Here is a 13,197-nt window from a genome sequence, read left to right on the forward strand (position 1 = left end):
TAATAAGATAAAATATAGTATAATAAAAACAAAAAATAAAATGAAAAAATGAAATAAAAATAAAAAATTTCTATTTTGTAAAGTGTTTGCCTTTGTTAATTTTGCGGATTTACTTGATTTGTTTATGAAATTTACTTGGGGAAAATCTGCAAGAAAAATTTATTTTTTATTATCTTTTTATGAAAAAGGTCTTGCTTAAAATTTTGCAAGTGATCTACATACGAATTAAATTTTTCAGGTGATAATTACCTTTAAGATTTTTCTATTAAATTTTGCTTGACAAAAAAAAAAATTAAGATTTTCTCCTTCAAATTTTGTTTTATAGAAAAATTTGTAGGTTTTCCATAAAATTAGTTTGGTTGAAAAACTTGTAGAGCATTAGATTACCAGTAAATTCTTTTACAAATTCTTCAAAAAAAAAAAATATTACGTCATTTAGATTTTTCTTGTAGTTTATAAGAAGTGGGTTTGAATAAATGGACTTGAAGAATTAAATAGGTTTATAATTAAGAAAATAAAAGATTTTAACAACATATCATGTCAAGTAGGAGAGAATAAGGTTTTTAAGGTGTCGAGTAATTTTTTGAGGAAAATAGAAATAGTTAGATGATATTCTTATCATAAAAAAAAATAAAACTGATATTTATAGACAATTGTCAAAATATGGATGGAAATTACTCCCTAAATTAATGGGCACATCTATATATTGTGGATTGTAAAAATCATTGATGTGGAATTGGACTTGTTTATCACTTGACAAAAGGCCATGTGGAATATTATCTTCCTCTTATCTTTAACAAACGTCTTATTCAAATTGAAATAGAAAGAATCTGTGGACCATCATGTATACATTACACCACTTTACAGCAAGGGCAGATTTAAGCTTAAATTATGCAAAAATTTAATATTTTTATATATTTTCTAGAATTGATTTGATATTATTATCTGTTGTCATTCGTGCTCTTAAAAGACTAGAATGCATAAGTGGTGCATCATGTTCTAAAAATCCTAAATACCGTCTGCAGTTAATTTTACAGCACAAAGATTCATCACTGCAGCTGCTACTGATTACAGTGAAGAACATTCATGAATGTGCAGAGAGGAATTGGGGAAAGTAGAGAGAGAATTTTTGGAGAAGATATTTTCTCATTGTAAGCACATTCCTTCAACTTAATTGACTCCTTCTACCAGCTCAGCACATCTAGCTAAGCATTACTAACAACTAACTAATTTCTAACTGCTTCCTTATTCCATTACTCCCCCTCAAGCTAGAGTTTGCGTACACATCCAACACTCCTAGCTTGTCCATTAGGAGATGATGTTGTGCTATCCCTAAGCCTTTTGTAAGTAAGTCTGCCAACTGCTCCCTTGTGTTGATATACTCTGCATGAATCAAACCACTTTTTATTTTCTCTTTTACAAAATGACAATCTATTTCAATGTGGTTAGTCCTCTCAGGAAATATAGGATTAGCACTGATTTGAATTGCTGCCTTGCTATCACAATACAATTTGATAGGCGTGTCAATGCAAACATTTAATTCCTTTAACAATCCGGTCAACCATACAAGCTCAGATACTTCAGCTGCCATGCTTCTATATTCAGATATAAGTGATTTCTCCAGCTTTACCACATATCCAATTACTGATCTTCTAGTATTTGGGCAGGAAGCCCAATCCGAGTCACAAAAGGCTTGAAGTTGTGTACTAGGTTCACTGCTCAGCAATAAACCCTGTCCTGGACCTCTTTTGATGTATCTTACTACTCTCAATGCTGCTTCCCAGTGTGAAAGTTTTGGTTTTTGCATAAATTGTGATAGTAGTTGGACTGCAATGCTTATGTCAGGCCTTGTGGTTGTTAAGTACAACAATCTTCCAATTAACCTCTGATAAGCACCAATGTCCTTGAACATAGCATCCTCAGTGTTACCGATGTATTCAGTATATTCAGCTGTAGTAAGTTTTATGTTCGCTTCTAAAGGTGTGGCAACTGCCTTGGCACCACTTAGGCCTATATCTGATATAAGCTCAAGTGCATATTTCCTCTGAGTAAGTAGTATTCCTGATCTTGATCTCAATACTTCAATCCCTAGAAAATATTTAAGATCACCAAGATCCTTCATGTTGAAGTTGTTATGCAGTGCACCTTTGACTTCTTCAACCAATTTGTTGCTATTTCCTGTAATAAGTAGGTCATCTACATATATCAGAACTATTGCAATCTCAACTCCATGCCTTTTGATGAATAAAGAGTGATCATGAGCACTCTGTGTATAATAACCTGTCTTCAATAAAGCCTCAATCAATTTGAGGTTCCATTGTCTCGAGACTTGCTTGAGTCCATATAAGACTTGAGTAACTTGCATACCTTGTTCTTGCCCTGTCTCTGAAAACCTTGAGGCAACTCCATATAGACTTCTTCTGATAGGTCTCCTTGCAAGAAGGCGTTATGAACATCCATTTGAAATAAAGGCCAATTATGAGAAGCTGCAACTCCAATTACTGCTCTGATAGTTATCATTTTTGCCACAGGAGAAAAAGTCTCATGATAATCTAACCCCTCCTGTTCATTGTATCCTTTTGCTACCAGTCGAGCCTTATATCTTTCAACCTCACCAGTTGATTTATATTTCACTTTATAGACCCATTTAGAACCAATAGCTTGCTTCCCAACTGGCAAATCTACTATAGCTCAAGTCTTGTTTTCTTCCAAAGCCTGAACCTCAGCCTTCATGGAATCTATCCATTCAGGACACGAAGAAGCTTCTTTAAAGGTGGTAGGTTCTACAATAGATGAGACAGCAGAAACATAAGCTTAGCAGGAACTACTAACGTTGGAATAGGACAGGTAATATTCAATAGGATAGAAACATGCAGCAGTTGTTCTTCTAGTCAACATGTAGTCTTTATGCCACAAAGGTGGTTTGGAAACTCTGCTAGTTCTTCTAGAGTTAGACAGAGTAGCAGCAGTCAGCTCCTGCACCTCAGCATCAGGTGGAGTTTCAGTTGTTTCACCACTAGTGTCGGGCAAATTTGCACCATCTGTGGGGCCATTGAGCTGTGCAGCAGGTGGTGTTGCACTTTTTGAATCTTTCTCTGTATCTAAAGATAGGTGTATATCAGTTGACCCAACTGGATTATCAGTAGGGTATATATGATTTTCAACCCCTACATCCTTAGCCGAGAAGTCCTGAACCTGATCAGAATTCTCTACTGATAAACAACAGATTATTAGCCAAGTTCAATAACCTGTAACCCTTTTGAATATCAGAATATCCCATCAGAACTGCTTTCTTTGCTCTAGGTGCAAATTTGTCAAGTCTAGGCAACACTGAGGCAAAATACAAGCAACCAAAAACTCTTAAGTGAGACAGATTTGTTTCCTTACCATAGAGCATTTCATGTGGTGATTTCCCTTGCAACACCACACTAGGTACTTTATTTATCAAGTAGGTCGCAGTCTTCACACATAGACCCTAGTACTTGATAGGTACTCCACTTTGAAATCTGAAAGATCTAGCTGTATTCATTATATGTCTGTGCTTTCGTTCTACCACCCCATTTTGCTGAGGGGTGTAGGCACAAGAAATCTGATGAACAATGCCAAGAGAAGAAAATAAAGTGTTGCATTTCAAATTAAAAAATTCACTACCATTATCTGATCTCAAAACTTGCACCTTCACACCAAACTGAGTGTTGACCTTAGTGAGAAAATCTTTTAGGATGAGATATACCTTAGTCTTACATTTAATGAGACAAGTCCAAGTAAATCGACTATAGTCATCTACCAATGTAACAAAATATTGCTTTTTGTCACAGGTAGGTGTCCTATATGGACCCCAGACATCTACATGCATAAGCTAAAAACAATGTTTAGATTTGCTAGTGCTATCAAGAAAAACAAGCCTACTCTGTTTAGCCACATGACAGGTCTGACAATAGTTGTGTTCTTTTGGATTTATCAGATCTCTTAGTGTTGCAATGTGTTCCATGACCTTCAGTGGTGGATATCCTATCAGTGGTGGATGTCCTGTTATGCCATAAGCAGAGACGGATCCAGGATTTAAAGTTTGTGGGTTCCCTATGATAGACAAAAATAAAATCAAATAGTAACTAGAGGGATTTGAACTCACAACCTAGAGGTTAACAAAACTTTTACAAGTCCCCCTACTCCACTAAGCCAACAATACACTTTGTTTATAAGTTCCCAACTTATACTAGATCCGCACAAAAGTTACTAGGTTCCTGGGAACCCCCACCCGGGACCCTAGATCTGCCCCTATCCATAAGTCTGTTTTATTAGCACCTCTTATTGCTGCACCAACCACTGCATTTATTGCGTCTTTCAGAAAGTATAAACCACAGCTTTCTCTACCAATCCCAATCACCTTGCCACTGTAAAGACCCTGCAGCACACAGAAATTAGGAAAAAAGCTGACACTGCATGACAAATCCTTAGTAAGTCTTGCAACTGATAGAAGATTGAATTTGAATTTCGGTACATGTAACGCATTTTTTACTGTCAAGCTCCCTAATATAACTGCATCACCAATGGTTTTCACTTCAGCTTTCTTTCCTGTTGGCATTGTACTGTGTTGGACCCCTTCAATTGTTTAAAGACATCTAACTAGTCTTTACAGGAAGTGATATGGTGAGTTGCTCCAAAATCGATGATCCATTCTTGTGGACAAGGTACATTCATAAGGGAAACATTACCTGTCATGTTAGCCTTACACTCAGCTAATCCCTTGTCGTGCCACAAATTCTGTATTTGATTTATCTCATCGTTACTGAGCTCAAAATCATCTTGTACCTTCTTGTTCATAGTTGCATTGTTGGCATATGGTCGAAAATTTCCTGTTCCTGCATGATTATGATTACCTGATCTAGAATTACCAGCTCCATTATGAGAATATCCGGAATTATAGGACCCTGATTATGCAGGCTTCTTTTTGCTCTTAAAATCAATTGGGTATCCTACCAACCTATAGCAATCAACTGTGAGATGATTTTTGTATCCGCAGATTTCATAAGGTGCTCCAGTTAGTGATTTCTTTCCTCCTTTGAAATTATGTCCTTTTCCTGTCAACATTGTAATTAGTTCCTTACTGGCTTCTGAAGCGCCTAACATCCGTTAACTCTCTTCTTGTACAACAATGGCATAAGCTCGGCTCACAGTTGGTGCCTCTGCTTTAAGAAGTATATCGCTCCTCACATGACTAAAGGTTTGGTTTAATCCCATTAAGAACATCAATAACCTTTGTTGATGTAGATGATCAGTATAGGACTTAGCCTCAACACAGTCACATGCAGGAAAAGGAACTAAAACATCAAATTTATCCCATAGGTTTCTCATTTTTTAGTAATACTCAGTCACAGAATTTGTACCTTGCTTCAACCCTGCTACTTCTGTCCATAACTGATAAACTCGAGTGAGATTTGGTTTGTCAAACCTCTCTTTGAAATCCTCCCATACTCGCTTTGCATTTGAGGCATAGACAATTGTGGTCAGCAAATTGGATGCTACTGTGCTGCTTATCCACGACAACACCACTGCGTTACATCTTTCCTATTGTGCGGCCAATTCACCTTTGTACGAGCTCTTCAAGCAGGTCCCATCAACAAAACCTAGTTTGTTCTTCACTAGTAGTGCTAGCGTCATTGATCTACTCCAGAGTCCATAATTTTCTGGACCTGTAAGTTTAATCACAATTAAAGCCACACCAGGTGACAGAAACTTGTAGATACAAAGGATGATTGTGGCCAAGAGTTGCAACTGTTAATTCTGGTGTTGATTCTACCATTGATGAGCCTTTCAATCAAACAAACTTCGAGAATTTAGCTGTGCGGAAGACGATCTAATGTAGAGATCGCTGCTCTGATACCATGATAATCTTTGTATTATGACTGAATCATTGATTCACTGATTAGAGTGATGAACATTCATGAATGTGCAGAGAGGAATTGGGGAAAGTAGAGAGAGAATTTTTGGAGAAGATATTTTCTTATTGTATGCATATAGCAGTAGTACATTCCTTTATATAGAGGAACAACTTAACTGACTCCTTCTACAGCTGTATGACAGCTCAGCACATCTAGCTAAGCACTACTAACAACTAACTAATTTCCAACTGCTTCCTCATTCCATTAATTATCATCAGACACTAGTGAATATTGATCTTAGAGTAACTGAGAAAGTTGTTGTGATGTGACCAGGAGATCAGGGGTCCAAGCCGTAGAAATAATCCATTGAAGAAATGTATGGTGAGGCTGCGTATAATAGACCATTGTGGTCTGGCTCTCCCTTGGATCCTGCGCATAGCGAGAGCTTTAGTGCACCGGCTTGCCTTTTTTAGTACTATGGAAGAAAAAAGAGAAAATTTTCATTTGTTTTAGGGTGTCTCCAATGTATCCTAAGTTGTTTTACATGATCGTAAGCTAAAATATGTCTTGGCAACTATCAGTATTTCTATATTAATTGGTCTTTTGTTGTGTTCCAGTTTCGCAATTTTTCAGTTTGCTCAGCAATGGAACATGCTGAAGCCAGCCCTTTCAAAAGATCCCCTCTTGGTTTGGATGAAACCTCCGAGGAAGAATACTCGTCTCTGTCTACTCTACTCCAACAATTTGCCAGCATCCCTACCATTGACAAGGCATGGACTTTCAAATCTACCAGTGGTATGATTGTTACTATCCAATCTCCGTTATGTATACAATGATGAAAAATGGTAATACGTGACTCTGACGAGGAAAAGTTTCATTTTTTATTATAGTGAAAGATTGTTTTTCCACTCTGACTTAAGAAGAATCTTGGTTCTTTCAAACCTGCTGAATGTCCCTCTTTTGCTTTTTGCTGCACAAAGGTTCGCAGTGTATGTTCTCAATCAGCCAGCCAAATCTATTTGCCAACAAGAACAGGAGATACATATTATCTAGTTATATATCGAAGGGAAGTACAAATGGTGTAAGTTTTCAATGGGCTGCTTTCCCTATTGAGATGCCTGGTGGATCTATAATGGTTCCATCATCTTCAGGTTCAAAGCTTCTTGTTGTTAGAAATCCTGAAAAAGATTCTCCAACCAAATTCGAGATTTGGGGTCCATCTCAAGTCGAAAAGGAATTCCATGTCTCGCCTTCTGTCCATGGCTCTGTATATTCAGATGGATGGTACCATATCTTATCTACTAACAGTGTGTTTGGTATGACGGAAAGTGTTTTTATAAATGACAAGTGGTTTTCTTACCTCTTTTATTTGGTAGTTGAGTAGAAAATAATGTCCCAAAAGCATTTGTATCTAATCCAAGCAAACACTATGGGAGTTGTGGTTAGGAGGTAGGTGTGAGGGTGGTGGGGTGGGGTTGGAAGTGAGAGCGAGAGTGGAGTGTTTTGGAGGGTGGGGAGGATCTAAGGCAAATCCAGAATTTTAATTCTATGGGTTCATGGCTCGCATTCCTTTCAACAACTGAATCCATCACCTTATTTAGGTTCATAGTTCAATACTTTTAACAATCTCAATGTGTATTATACAGATAAATCCAGTTCTAGACGAAAAGTTATGAGTTCAAATGAAGCCACTCCGAAAGGGCTAGATCCTCCCCTAGGGAAGGAGATAATTAACGTGTAATGCCATTTATAGAACTTGTTTTCCCTACTTTCATAAGGAAAGTCATTTTCCAAAAATCTTGATCAACCTAACATGTGAAAAATATTTTCTTCCATACCAAACACACCTTAAAGGTTTCTGATTTTTCACTTCACCAACATATGATGTTCGTTAGCATTTGACAATGCAGGTTTGAGGGAATTTCATGGAATGATGATGAAACCTTTATTGCATACGTTGCTGAGGAGCCGGCTCCCTCTAAACCTGTGTTTACGAATTCTGGCTACAAGAAAGGGAACTCTTCAGATAAGGAATGTGGTAGCTGGAAAGGTCAAGGGGATTGGGAAGAGGACTGGGGCGAAACCTATCCTGGAAAAAGAGAACCTGCAATTTTCGTTATCAATGTTAACAGGTAAGATAACGTGTATTGTTTGCTTTTATCAGTCGAAAGGGTAATAATTTGATTTCTTGTGCAGTGGAGAAGTACATCCTGTTGAAGGAATAAAGAGGCTTAGTGTTGGACAAGTTGTGTGGGCTCCAACTTCTAAAGGCCTGCAGCAATATCTGGTTTTTGTGGGGTGGCCATCAGATACTAGAAAGTTCGGCATTAAGTATTGCTATAACCGTCCGTGTGCTTTGTATGCTGTTAGAGCTCCGTTTTCAAAATCAGAAGATCATCAATCTGAGTATGTAACTTGATAGCTTCTCCAAAGGGGACTATGCTAGGGGAGAATTTCTATATTTTTTGTTTATTCCCTGTCATTGTTTTAATGGAATTTTTTCAATTTCAGAACTAATGCAATTGAAGAAGCATCTCCAGTTAAGCTGACACAAAGAATAAGTAGTGCATTCTTTCCTCGTTTCAGGTATATCTAATTATATGGATGCTAGAAAGATGGGACATGTATACGAATAACAACAAGAACAAACAATTAAAAAAAAAAAACAACGTAATCCCACAAGTGGGGGATCTGGGGAGGGTAAGCTGTACACAGCCTTCCCCGTACCTTTATGGGATAGAGAGGCTGTTGCAGATTGATCCTTGGCTACTCCCCTCCGTTACCCGGGCTTGAGACCAGCAATGTAGATGAATAAGGCATTCTTTAATTTGTGGAAGCATGTTGCTATTTATTTTCATATCGCTCTTAGTTGATAATTATTGGGAATCAACTATAGCATTATAAGAATCTGTCATTATCTTATTTAATTTTTTAAGTTAGTTTGTTGGGAAAAGTTAAAACTAGTTGTTACGTTTACTGAATTTTCCAGCCCAGATGGGAAGGCCCTGGTGTTTCTGTCTGCAAAAAGTTCTGTAGACTCTTGGGTGCATTCTGCAACTCAATCACTTCATAGAATTGATTGGTCCATAGATAGAAAACCAAGTCCAGATGCTGACATTGTTGATGTGGTTCGCTCTATTTCTCTGTTCTTCTCACTTGTATCAGTACTTTGAAGCTAGTGAATAATCATTTGTTGTAACTATTTTTCATTCACGTGTTCTCACACTTACGTGACAGGTTCCTGTTGTGATGTGTCCAGAAGATGGATGCTTCCCTGGCCTTTATAGTGTCAATTTTCTTAGTAAACCTTGGCTTTCGGATGGATATACCATGATTGTATCTTCTGTCTGGGGCAGCACTGAAGTAATACTTTCAGTGAACGTGTTGAGGTAACTAAGTATAAGGTGACCCAAATTTTGACCGACATTATGGTGTCATGACATTCCTTAAATTTTCTTTTGACTAATGATTGCGTGTTAATTGATAGTGGAAAGGTGTCACGCATTAGCCCTGGAAACTCGAGCTTCTCTTGGAGCTTGCTTGCGCTAGATGGTGATAACATCATTGCTTGTAAGACTTTAAACTTTTTGTAGACGGGTACCTATGTTGCAGAAATTGTCTATTTTTGTGTCCTTCATTTACTTGCTTATTCGGATCAATACACGTTTAATAAATCTGGTATTTCTCTCTGGTAAAGTCTGTAGCAGTCCCTCTGATATTCCAGAAATCAAGTACAGCAGCATTGTTGGAACGTCATCTGCAGAGGTGTTAGCAAGTTGGCAAGATATCACGAGCCCCATATATAGATGCTCTGAAAAGGTTCATCTCATTGTTCACTCATTTACAAAATGTTTTATTTAGAATGTTCTGCTCAACGCATACTTACGAGAATGACATTTCTATTATTCATATACATCTGCAATGATCCCAGGTGACTTCTCTACTGTCATCCCGCCAATCTAGTAGTATCAAAATTCCGATCAAGGATATCTCTGAGAACCTTACCGCAGGTACTAATTTATCAGTCGGACTAGAGACTTGCTTCTACCTCTGAATATTGGTGTTTCAACTGTTGAGGAGGTAGGAAATGAAATGAAAAAACCTGTGTGATTCGCTAATCGTACTATATGCTATAGGTTTACAATCTCAATTCTTTTTAGGTGCCAGCAAACCTTATGAGGCTATCTTCGTGTCTTCCAAGTGTAAGAGCCATGATCTGTGTGATCCGCTAATTGTAGTCCTTCATGGGGGTCCTCACTTCATTACATTGTCAAGCTTCTCGAAATCCTTAGCTTTCCTTTGTTCAATTGGTTATAGCTTGTTGATTGTTAATTATAGGTGAGAAAATTTCATGCCTCTGTACTTGTAAAGCATGTTCAAATTTATATACGTACAGCTAATGAAATACTAGTAATGCATGTGAGATAGCTATATGAATACTATAAGTTGCATACATCCATTGCAAGTTTGTCTTTGGTCATACATCTTCTTTTCTTCAATATAAGATGGCATCCATAAAATAGGTAAACATCCCCTCTCTCCAAACAACTTGTCAAATGCAGATTCTGATGAAATGTCTAATATTCCTCAAGGCATTGAAGAAAATTGATGTTTAATATAATTTTTAGATCAAAATGTTACGCTCAACCGGTTTTCTTGGTTTTAATATCAAGGAAATGTAATAGAGATAGTTGGTAATCTCAGAATTTACCTGTTTAATCCAATGTCAAAGTTCACATTTTTGCGATTTATTCAGTAGAAAACTATCTCTAAAGAATCTAATTTTAGATGTTTTTAAAGCTGTTGATTTTAAGAAAACTGAAGTTAGCAACATCAAGATTTTAGTTACACGTTTGAAAACAAGTAAAAGGAAACAAATTATACTAATTAAAAATCAAATGCTTAGGAACAACATCACTGGAATGTGTCTTCTTATTTGCCTCGACCTGTAAGAATGAGACTTCTACATTATTGGCAATCCAAGCCGGAAAAATGCATATATGAATTTGTTACTGTTCTCGAAATATTTCCTTTTCTATCCTTTGTTTTTGGCTAAGCAGCAGTTAATAACTTGATTAAGTGCCTTCTTTATCTTACCTTATCTTAGAGGCTCCTTGGGTTTCGGTGAGGAAGCACTGCAATCTCTTCCGGGCAAAATTGGATCACAGGTACTGCTCCATAGTACTCTTCCTTTTGTTCGCGTGAAAGATTGCTGATCAAGGATTTGAAATCTCAAATGTTCTTACGTGTTTGTAACTTATCATATGTCTTTCATGTGTAGGATGTTAATGATGTGCTAGCTGCTATAGATCATGTCATAGATATGGGTCTTGCAGATCCATCTAAAATAAATGTGCTTGGTGGTTCCCATGGTGGATTCCTGACAACACACTTGATTGGCCAGGTCTGCTAGTTTTACAAATCTTTATGTTTCTACTACTGATCCATTTACATTTGTGAAACTTCTGGTCCTTACCAGCCGTAAGATATGACACTTGAGCCTAACTCAATCCCAAAAGTTAGGTCAAGAGGGGAAGAATGCCCAAATCCATATAAACAGACCCTCAGTCCGTTCCCTAACCAATGTGGAACACCCCTTCACCGCCAGGCGCAATTTGAGCATGGACCAGAAGCCCAAACAGGGATGTACTTGACTCTGATACCATGTAATATATAACACTAGGGTCTAACTTTACCTCAAAAGCTATCCCACGAGGGAAAAATTGCCCAAATCTATATAAACAGACCCTCGGTCCATTACCAACCAATATAGAACTTTAGCCCACTCTAACATCAGCATTGTTCTATGTACATTTGTTGCTTTATATAGGGAATCTGGACAAGCTTGTGTGTCTGAACGACTACAGATTGACAGTTCTGCTACTATTACTTCAGGCACCCGATAAGTTTGCTGCTGCAGCTACTAGGAACCCTGTCTGCAGCCTTCCGTTGATGGTTGGAACAACTGATATCCCTGATTGGTGCTATGCAGAGATGTTTGGACATCTGGGAAAATCAATGTTTACTGAAGCTCCTTCATCTGAACACCTTGCCGTCTTTCACAGCAAATCACCTATATCACACATTTCCAAGGTCTGGTGTAATCAACAAAATCTGGATTTGACAAAAGCTTTCTATTTTACGCAATTATATATCAAATCGTAAAGAAAAGTTGAAGTATTAAGTTTTTCTAGATTTCAACAATCATTGGTAACAGTCGTCCAAGAAGTAAATCATCTCCCTATGGATGTATTTTCTGGATCCTATTTTTCTGAGTGCATTTGCTACATCCGTTTCATCTAATATCGCAGGTCAAAACTCCTATACTCTTCTTGCTAGGTGCCAAGGACCTCCGTGCACCAATATGTACAGGCTTGCAAGTAAGATTTAATATAAATCTTCTGCTTGTTTCTTTTACCCATCACACGGGTCTATATTCGTAATTATGTTACATGGATCATTCATTCGCCTTATACGTATTCGCGTTGAATGGGTGTGTCATGGGCATGGGTTCTATGCAGAAACATAAATAACTGAATTTTGTATAATATATGAGTTAGAAGCTGACCATTTAAGTTGTTTGTAAATGTTGTTTCTTTTGATGCACGCAGTATGCTCGTGCATTGAAGGAGAAAGGAACTGAGGTCAAGGTGCTGCTGTTTCCGGAGGACAATCATGCAATTGACAGGTCCTGGACCAATTTATGTGCATCGTTGGTGGTCTCGAGTTTCAGCATGTTTGTTTGTTCTCACTTCCAAATGAAAACTTGGTCTTTTTTGCCTTTGCAGGCCACAGTCTGATTTCGAAAGCTTTCTTAATATTGGAGTGTGGTTCAAGAAGCACTTCAAATAGACATATATGATTCATTCCTTTGCAAGAAGATGAAGAACAACGATTATACTCCTTCGATTCATGTTCAAGCTCTCATCTCAGTTGAAGATATGAACATTTTACATATGTCACCTAAGGAAATTGGTTATACGTACATACTTGACCTTTGCAATGACAGGCCTATGTCAAACTAAAATGTATGTAAAATAAACAGTTCCTCTGTTGTGCAGTTCAATAAATCATCAAAAGGAGTCCATCTTTAAATTTTCTTGTTCATTTATGGGAGAATTTTTTGTATAGCAACTTCTTCCAAAAGTATTTGTCATATGCAAGGACAAATGTGGTAAATTTCCTATGTGCAATGAGCAGCTAATAGACAAGAATTGAAAGTTTTCAGTATACTAATATGTTTCAAGGTAATATCTCCATTTTCTATTTGGCTTATTTACAAAGGTAAATTTACTTTTTTTTCTCCAGAAAAGAT

The 13,197-nt window shown here is 37.3% G+C and overlaps 1 protein-coding gene across 7 annotated transcripts; it reads left to right on the forward strand.

Moving 5' to 3' along the window:
- Positions 1-794: 794 nt before the first annotated feature.
- LOC107864650 (acylamino-acid-releasing enzyme) lies at positions 795-13,114 on the forward strand. 7 transcript variants are annotated; one of them, XM_016711077.2, is made up of 18 exons: positions 795-1,151; positions 6,500-6,677; positions 6,863-7,166; positions 7,793-8,014; positions 8,079-8,288; positions 8,394-8,468; positions 8,872-9,010; positions 9,120-9,271; positions 9,370-9,452; positions 9,580-9,701; positions 9,814-9,892; positions 10,043-10,220; positions 10,990-11,050; positions 11,164-11,286; positions 11,778-11,975; positions 12,194-12,262; positions 12,494-12,570; positions 12,671-13,114. In XM_016711077.2, exons 2-18 carry the CDS (start codon positions 6,527-6,529, stop codon positions 12,732-12,734), a joined length of 2,307 nt encoding a protein of 768 aa, XP_016566563.1. In that variant the 5' UTR covers positions 795-1,151; positions 6,500-6,526; the 3' UTR covers positions 12,735-13,114. The 7 variants fall into 7 exon arrangements, with proteins under 7 accessions (XP_016566563.1, XP_016566568.1, XP_016566565.1 ...); XM_016711079.2 differs by lacking the exon at positions 795-1,151 and adding an exon at positions 1,203-1,347; XM_016711081.2 differs by lacking the exon at positions 795-1,151 and adding an exon at positions 1,210-1,343.
- The last annotated feature ends 83 nt before the right edge of the window (positions 13,115-13,197 follow it).

This window comes from Capsicum annuum, chromosome 3 (assembly GCF_002878395.1).
Source record: "Capsicum annuum cultivar UCD-10X-F1 chromosome 3, UCD10Xv1.1, whole genome shotgun sequence".
Lineage (NCBI taxonomy): Eukaryota > Viridiplantae > Streptophyta > Magnoliopsida > Solanales > Solanaceae > Capsicum > Capsicum annuum.